Raw genomic sequence first — 9,120 nt, forward strand, 5'->3', positions numbered from 1 at the left:
TAAACCAATAGAGTGAAAGCTTATGATGAGTTTCTGCTCGACATTTCCACAAACAGTTAATTTGTAAGAATTGAGAAAACCCCATAGAAATTACTTAATTAGTACAATTAAATTTAATAATCTGAATCAAAACCAATGTAGAGACCAAAACTAACCTGCGTATGAATAGAAGATATTATATTTTTGCGTATGAATTAATTCAGTAAGAAGACGTTGAGCAGTAAGATGAACTGGTGGAGAAAGTGGAGGTTAATTTAGAAAAAGACAGATTAGTGTTGATGCGAATCTTGGCACCCGTGATTTGTGTACAAAACAGAGTTCAAATTGGAAGTAAATCCTATCTGAAATGGCTTACCTCAAAAAACAGTGTACAAAATTGATAATCATCACAACAGAATCCGAAATTTCCTAACCTAAATATGGGAGAGATTAAAAATCAAAATTAATAACCATGATGAATTCACAGAGATTAGAAACGGTGATGGAAGAATTTCCAAACCTGTTTACGGTGATTGTTTATTTGATTCTTCAAGGAGAACAATACCATACACCCAATTACTCGGGTTCAAGAACAAAGATAAAATCAAACATGAGTTGTGAAAAACAAAGCTAGCAGTTCTGATGCTGTTGTAGTTTGTTTTTAGTCGGGATCGTCAGTCACATAGAGAAAGTTTGGTTATGGGAAAATGGGTTAAGTGGGAGATGTTAAAGACGTGGAAGGAAGTACTAAAGTTAATTCAGTGGGATTAGAATTAATGAGAAAGTTGTATTTCCTAATACTCTCTAATTAGATTGTCCACATCAGATTTTGGTAGGATCAGAATGAATGAGAATGGAGAATTGAGTTTCAATTATCATCTTGTTAGATATGATTTTTTATTAGTCTTGTAGAATTTATATAGCAACCCAATTTAAATAAAGTACGTACAAATTCAAAGACACCCCAGACAAAATTCAGTCTACAACACCATTTGTTGTCGTTTGTTTTCGCTTTGGAAGAAACCAGGAGCTCAATGAATAGGTCATTATCCAGATTGAATGATAGAAAGAGATTTAGTATTCAGCTTCTGTTCCTGCATTTCTCCACCGCTCTTGGTGCTGAAATTCATGTATATATTCAGAGAATGATTAATTAAGATTATACAGTAAGAATTATAAAAAGCTTTCTCTAAATCTACTTTCACCACCAAACCAGCGACATTGTCCCTCTCTCTAGCATCCACCAATTCAGAAGCAATTAGAATTTCATCAATAATTTGTCTATTATCCACAAAAGCACCTTGGAACTCTAAAATGATTGTAGGCAACACTAACTTCAATCTATCAGCCAGTAACTTGGATATTATTTTATAAACACCACCAATAAGGCTGATAGGTCTAAAGTTATGCATACTAGTAGCACCCTCATATTCTGGAATAAGAATTATATTGATGCAATTTAATCTCCAGTCTAATCTCCTTGTATGTTGAAATTCTTCCATCACTGCCATGATATTTTGTTTAATGATTTTCCAAGATGTCTTGAAAAACTCCATTATAAAACCATCAGGACCTGGAGATTTATTGGTCCCAAAAAACTCCAAATAACATGTTTCACTTCTTCCTCCAAGAAAGTTTTCTCTTGAATAATTCTATGTTGCACACTTAAGATAGGTAAATCAATGTTATCAAAAGTTGGCCTAGAATGAACTTCCTCGTTAAAGAGGTTTTCATAAAATTTCTTGGCTTCTGCATTGATTAAACTCTTATCATGACACATTGCACCATTGATTACTAGAGAATTAATAGAGTTTACTTTCCTCGTTTAATTGGGGGCCATGGATTTTAATTGGGGGCCTCCCACTAGAGGACAAAAAGGTCACCCCACCCTAATTTGGGTCATCCCTTATCCATTTTTTTAAATGCCTAATCTACCCTTATATAATTAGTGATAATATTAATTAATTAGAGTTTAATTTGTTTTTCATTTTTTTTGTTTGCAATTTTCTTTCTTTCTTTCATTTTTTTCCCCCAGATTTGTATGAAATATCGTCATGGTATTGAAGTGTTTCAGTGACGACTCTAAACAGTCGCTAATGTTTCGACTGTTTCAGTGACGACTCCAAACAGTCGTTATTTCCTATAAAAGAGTCGTTATCTTCGTTGAAGAGTCATTAATGGCGGAAATGTACGACTGTTTGGAGTCTTCATATGCATAATCAATTTCCTGACAACCCTTTGAAAGAGTCGTTATTGTTTTTATTACGTATATGACGACTCCAAACAGTCGTTATTGTTTTTAAAGTGTCGTTACTGACAGTCGTTATTCTCTAAAAAGAGTCGTTATCTTTGAAGAGTCATTAATGGCAGAAATGCATTAAAGGGTCGTAATAGTATTGAATACGACTATGACGACCCTTAACAGTAGTTATTGTCTTTGAAAGGTCGTTAATTAGAGTCGTTATTTGAAAAAAAAATCGTAAAGGGTAAAACAGTATTTTCACTATCGGTTTAATACGCCCCTGAAAAATTTGGGGTGAAAATAAAATGTCTAGGCCCCCAATTAAACGAGGTTTACTTTATGGTTATAGTTTGCATTTTGATAAAACATTTTTGAGTTTCTTTCACCATCAGCAAGCCACTGACCTTTTGATTTTGCAAACCATTTTCTTGCTAGGTTTAGAGAAGTCTTCTTATGGTTAATCCTCGCTGTCTATCTAGATGCATAATCTTTATCACTCAAAGTGTTATTCATTTCCTCCAAGTGGTCAAAAACATCTATAAGAGTTTCCAGCTTATCTACTTCAATTTGTAGAGAACAAAAAAAATTTCATCCCCACTTTTTGATAAAGAATTTCAGCCCTTGCAGTTTTTTTGCCAAAACCAACAACAAAACCAAATTCAAGTTGGTTCCAATGTACTGAATATTTTGATCACAACTTCTTCATCTATGTCCGAATTGAGTGTTTCTTCGCTTGTTTGAATAGTTTTTTCGTTATGTACAAGATAGAGGTAGCAAATTCTGGTATGCTTGGTGTAGGTCGACCGAGCAAGTTGTGTTTGTTTTTTTGTCCACTTTTGTCATACATTTATTGTTCTAGTCGGTATTAGGTTCTTCCACATCTATGGTGCTTCACTTTTTTAGCAGTTTTAGATATATTTTGTTAGTTTTAGATGATTTACCTAGCATGTTATATATAATAGAATAACATCTTCCAATATATCCTATAATAACTTCTCTCCTCTCTCTCTCTTTCTCTCTCACTCCTTCTTCTTCGACAAAACCATCAATAACAACCCTTCTCTGCTCAGATCCGGTCCATTTTGGATCGCTCTGAGCATACTTCTTCATTATTTCTTGTTTTCTACGTTAGTTAGTAGTTTTAGCTTAATTTTTACTATGTTTTCAACTTATCTACACCATTATGGTGGTTTTATCTACTCTCTTGAGGTTTATCTTCGCTTTAATGGCGGTTCTTGGTTATTGGGTTGGGTTCCAAGATCGATATTGATGCTCTCCAACGACGAAATCTTCATCTTCATTGGTGATTTCTCTAACGACGGAAGCTTCATCACTGGTTACCAGGGATTTGAGCAAATTACTCCCATTTTAGGAGCATATCTTTCTAAAGAAGAAAAACAAACTTTTTTTTTTGGTCAATCAACAATTTCAATTTATTCAAATCAAAATGTTATTACATGATCGCTTACAAGAATAACAAAAAACATCAAAATAAAAGATAATAAGAACGCTACTACAAATGAAGATATCAATTACAAGTAAATCGCGAAGAGAAAGAGCCATATAATCTGATGTTCCTCTTCTTCAATATAAGAGATACTCCTATAAGAAAGGAGTTATTTGCCCAAAATCTTGTAAATCCAAACGAACCCGGATACCCTAAATCCTTTGGATTGAATATGGATTCTAAGCAATACCGGGTTAGATTGTCGATGTTCTTGAATCGAGAATAGCAAGTCAGGAACCAGCGATCAAGGTTTGAATAAATCACCCTCAAAGCGAAGAGAAACTCTCCCCAAATGGCGAAGAAAAATCGCTCCAAATAGCGAAGAAATATGTCAAATGACACAAAAAAAAAACTACTTTTATTCGATTAAAACTTAAGAAGAAAAAGAAATCTTGCTCAGATCTGGTCCAAAAAAGACCAAATCTGAGCAAGAGATTAATGGAGGCTAAGGTTTTTTCTTAGAGAGAAGAGGAAAGGAAAGGAGAGAGAAAGAAAAATGAAAAGTTTTTTTTTTCTAATAACTGTTAGTACTAATATAGTTACTGTTCCATTTCTCCTCATAAGAAAAACAAACTAAATGGTAAGAATTTACTTCCGAGAAAAACCATTCTTCCTCCGATTTAATCGGAATTTACTCATACTTGTATTTGTCTTACTATGGTAATCCTTCTTTTTCTCTTGTTGGATTTCTCGGTATTGTACTTTTACGACATGTTCTTGTTACTTTTTATTCTTTTATTTGCGATGTTAAACTCATTATAATTTCGAATTTCCATAAATAAAAAGGTTCCTTGTTCATAAAAAAATAAAATTAAAAAAATGAATAAATAAAAAATATAATAGAATACAAAAGTAATACGCGATAGAATGCAAACAAAAACAAATATTCCCTCCGTCCCTAATTAGACGACCTACTTGATTTTAAGTTTTGTCCCATAAATAGATGACTTATTTTTGAACTATAAGAAATATGTATAGTTTGATAGTTATGTTTATATTCGTTAAGTAGCTGTTTTAAAATGCTTTTCAACGGTATAAAGTTTACGAAAAACCGTGATATAGTTTAAGAGATAAATCATTTCTAAATTTTACTAACATCCTTCTCTTAAAAATTGTGCAAACTACAAATAGGTCATCTAATTAGGGACGGAGGGATTAAATATGAACTACAACCAAGTGCCCAAACAATTTCTATTTGATTAGTGTTACCTTTTCTTCTTCCGGAAGCATAATTACATAACTTAATATGCAGATGAATCAATGCAACCCATACGTATATGGCATTGTTCCATTTTATTTAAAATTTAAAAATAAAATCAAATTCTAAACAAATGATCATACTACAAATTAATTAATTTTTACATGCAAATAAAAGCTACCTCACTACAAATAGAAAATGAATTACGGTAACGGATTAATAAAAACATTATAGTAGAAAGAAAACAGGTGCTGCTTATAAATACAGCTAGGTCTTAGAATAGAACCCATACGCACACAGTAGAACTAGCAGTTTTCTTTTTCTTTTTCTTTTCCTCCAATTTTCAATCTTTGATACCAATACCCCCTTATATAATAAATATGATTTTTTATTAGTCTTGTAGAATTTATATAGCAACCCAATTTAAATAAAGTACAGACAAATTCAGAGACTCCCGCAAAATTCAGTCTGTTTTCGCTTTCGAAGAAACCGGGAGCTCAATGAACAGGTCATTATCCAGATTGAATGATAGAAAGAGATTTAGTATTCAGCTTCTGTTCCTGCATTTCTCCACCGCTCTTGGTGCTGAAATTCATGTATATATTCAGAGAATGATGAATTAATATTATACAGTAATGATTAATGAACGATTAACTAAGTCATTATTTTGTTCTAAAATTCCAGACACTTGGCATATTCTACCAATAATCAACCTGCTATGCTTTTAGCCAGAATATTGTAATTTTAACAAAAGTATTTAAGGTTCTGGATTAGTAACAAACCAAGTCCAATTGCCTCTGATCCTTTCATGATCCGTAAGCGTTTGCAGGAGTCGACAAACATCCTGATAATACAAAATTAACTATTATTATGTGATCAGCAGAAAATATTTACTAATACGTAGTAAGTTAACTTTGCATGTCATATGATGAATTTCATTTTTGCTCGCAAGAAAAACTAGGTACCTCCATGGTACATCGCCTACGAGCATCCAGTCGCCATCTTTGTCTTCATAAGTCGGGACGTACTCGGACCCATTTAAAAGATCCATCAATTTACTCTCGTTCATAAAATCTTTCATCCCTTGAGTTTCACAGTTACCTTCATTCATAAACAAAGAACAAACACATTTAGCCCAATTGGATTAGTGCGCAATTTCAAGCAATTAATTAGAATGGGATTACTAAATGTTGTTTACCTATTGTGATCCCAAGGCTTGAGAAAGTTCTTGGTAACTCTTGTACAACTTCAAATCAACCTTTCGAAGGCAAGGTGCACCGTCCATGCTAACTTTAACGAAGGCAACGTTGTTGCTGTTGCCGACCTCTTCTGTATTGCTCTTGTGTACAGATAGAACATTCTTGCGATATGATCGAACTGGCGGCCAACCTACAACTTGTGCCCTGAAATTCCCATGCATATTTCTCAGATTAGCATATTTTATAACTACAATTTCAATTTTTGGCAGTACTGAATTTGTTTTAGTCCGCACAAGTCATAACTAAAATGAAATGTGGAATCAATAATTGGAATAGATTCTAAATTCTAAAATCAGGAATTACATAACGAGACAGGAAGAAATTTCACTTAAAAACAAAAAGATTTATGATTATAACATGAGTCATGGGTAATACCAATATACAATATACATAAGTGATCAGATTTTAGAATGTCAGGATCGGTGGTGTGAGAATTGAACTGTATAATGCATCGGAATTTGGAAACCGAAAGTATTTTAAACGAAAGAGATGATGAATTTCAAAGTAGTAGTTACTGAATTTGTCAGGATAAACATTCAATATTCATTAAGGTTGTACTTAATCATTAAAGTTCTTCCATCCTTCTCATCCGAAAAATAAAAAAATACTTAGACCATGAACCAAATTCAAGTGAAAACAAACAAGCATAGATCTGTTGTGGCTGTTCGGCGAAAAACACCAAACTAGCTCTTCAATTTACAGTTTAGTTGCCAGGTTAGTCATAAACTTATCTGCTTAAACTAGATTTTTTTTTTACAATCGTCTAATTATACGCTGCTTGATGTAGAGACATTGTTGAGTTTTTGTCCGAACAGTAACATATGTACACGAAATATGCATGCAAATTACTCCGTGAAAATAACCAAAATGTTTTAAGAAATTCAATGGATAAAAGAAAAACAAGTAAAAATTGGCAAAGGAAGATGTAAGAGATTTACTTGGGAGCGGACTGCTTGGCGTGGTGATCGTCGTTAGAACAACTAGTAACACTAGTTTTATCCTTAATACTTTTATTCTCGGACACTAGCGAACTCTTACTGATCTTCTCATTATTATTCTGATGATGATGATGATCCATTAATACTAATTCCGACGATTCTTCTATCGAAGCAGACAGTGAAGTCTCAAGATTAAGCTTTAAATCAATTGTCTCAGAAAATCCTCTTTTTCCTGAAGAGTTCTTCCCATTCTCAACTTCACTATTATTTTCATTACTAGCACTACCACCAGGTAATCCTAAACGTAATTCTGTTTCTTCAAAATTTATCAAATTGAGCTCTTTCCGTTCGGCACCTCCGATCATTTTAGTTGGTTTTGGACCAACTTGGCCCTTCTCTAGACTTTATTAATTTGTCTCAAGAAAAACCTTCTTTTTCTTCTTCCGCTTTGGTTCTGAAAAAAGCGTTTCTTGGATGAACAAAAGATTGGATTGAGAGAAAGCTACGAAGAGAAAGAAAGAGAGAGAGAGTTGCCGATGAATATTGATATATGAAATGTAATAAGGTTTTACGTAATTATTTTTCTTAGTTCACAATTTTTGATTTGTTTTCGGAATAACACTTTATGGGTGTTTCTTAACGGATGAGATGGCGACACGTGGAAGTGAGTAATTAGCTGGATTTCTCGCTGACTTGCTAAATGAAACTACGATTTTTAGTAGACAGCCTACGAGTGTATATGTATTTTTGTTTTTTTTTTCCTCCCGAAAATTAATTAGAACTTAAACTGTGTTATGGTACACAATTTTTTTCTTTCTGTTTCACGGAACCTTTCATTAATGGTAATTTGAGGTTACATGAGTTTAAGATCGAAAACAAAAAAAATACAATGAAACAAGATTATATCATAAAGGTATAATACCAGGAAATCCGGCAAGAGAAAAAGAAAGATTACTGGAGAGAAACAAATGCAAGTACGAATAAGATCCGATTACTTCAGAAGAAGAATGGTCCATTTTGATTGTTTTTTTTCTTTAGTTAATGCAGAGTCGTGGTACTGAAAGCGACGTCGTGCAACTTTGAAAGCGACATAGCATGATACCCGTCTAAAAGGAGACACTTAGAGTCTGAACATGGAAAATTGGCGAGGTCAGCATGGCAGAGCAGAGGGAATCGTACTTTTGAAACTCAGTCTTGGTGTCAGTCACCTTTTTCTTCTAAAAACCGTGCGTACTGTAGAAACTTTTCAAAAACAGGTCAAAATAAGGTGTTGTCTGCTTTCACTGACGTAGGTAAGGACGACTCTCGGACTAACGTCACACTGTGTCCGATGGCTAGCACGTCAGGGATGGGAAGCACTCTGAGGAACCGCACGATCTCCAGTAACAACATGCAAGGAGGAGTAACTGGGACGAGGCGAGGGAGTAACGGGCATCCACCACCAGAGGAATCACCAGTTGCTGCAAGGGGTATGCCAACTGTGGACGAGGAGATCGATCTGGGACGAGACGGTGACCCATCGCCTTTGGAGCGAATCGCCTCTCCCCCAAGGAGGGATGATCAAATAGATGGACTTACCGCGTCAGACACAGAAGATGATGAGGCAGCATTGATCCTGCATGCTCAGAGACGAAACATCAGACGACAAGCTGAGTATCAAAAAGCCCTCGGGCGAGAGCAAGAACGACTAAGGCGAGTATAACTAGGACGAGAAAAAACTATCGGAATCGATCCGGCGACATCGACTCATATACCCCCCGTAGTAACACCTCTACCACCTATGATGACGGCACTACCCCCTGCCCATTTAGGCCATCCAAATGGTCACTATAGCCATGAAAGTACAAATCCAACACTGCTCGCAATTCTAGAAAGCCAAAGAAGGCAAGAGGTGGCTTTAAGGGATGTTCAACAGAGGAACCTAGCTCTAGAGTTCGAGAACTATCAGCTACGAAACTTAAGGTCGAGAGGATCTTTTAGCCGAGGGACATCAGGAC

At 34.8% G+C, this 9,120-nt stretch overlaps 1 protein-coding gene across 1 annotated transcript; it reads right to left on the reverse strand.

Annotated features, from left to right (window-relative positions):
* Nucleotides 1-5,134: 5,134 nt before the first annotated feature.
* On the reverse strand, nt 5,135-7,650 carry LOC113335472 (auxin-responsive protein IAA16-like). Its single transcript, XM_026581511.1, has 5 exons — nt 7,124-7,650; nt 6,138-6,329; nt 5,892-6,062; nt 5,709-5,770; nt 5,135-5,511 (listed from the first exon to the last, which is right to left on the reverse strand). The coding sequence occupies exons 1-5, from the start codon at nt 7,486-7,488 to the stop codon at nt 5,474-5,476; spliced, it is 828 nt and encodes a 275-aa protein (XP_026437296.1). The 5' UTR covers nt 7,489-7,650; the 3' UTR covers nt 5,135-5,473.
* Nucleotides 7,651-9,120: the final 1,470 nt, after the last annotated feature.

This window comes from Papaver somniferum, unplaced genomic scaffold (assembly GCF_003573695.1).
Source record: "Papaver somniferum cultivar HN1 unplaced genomic scaffold, ASM357369v1 unplaced-scaffold_148, whole genome shotgun sequence".
Lineage (NCBI taxonomy): Eukaryota > Viridiplantae > Streptophyta > Magnoliopsida > Ranunculales > Papaveraceae > Papaver > Papaver somniferum.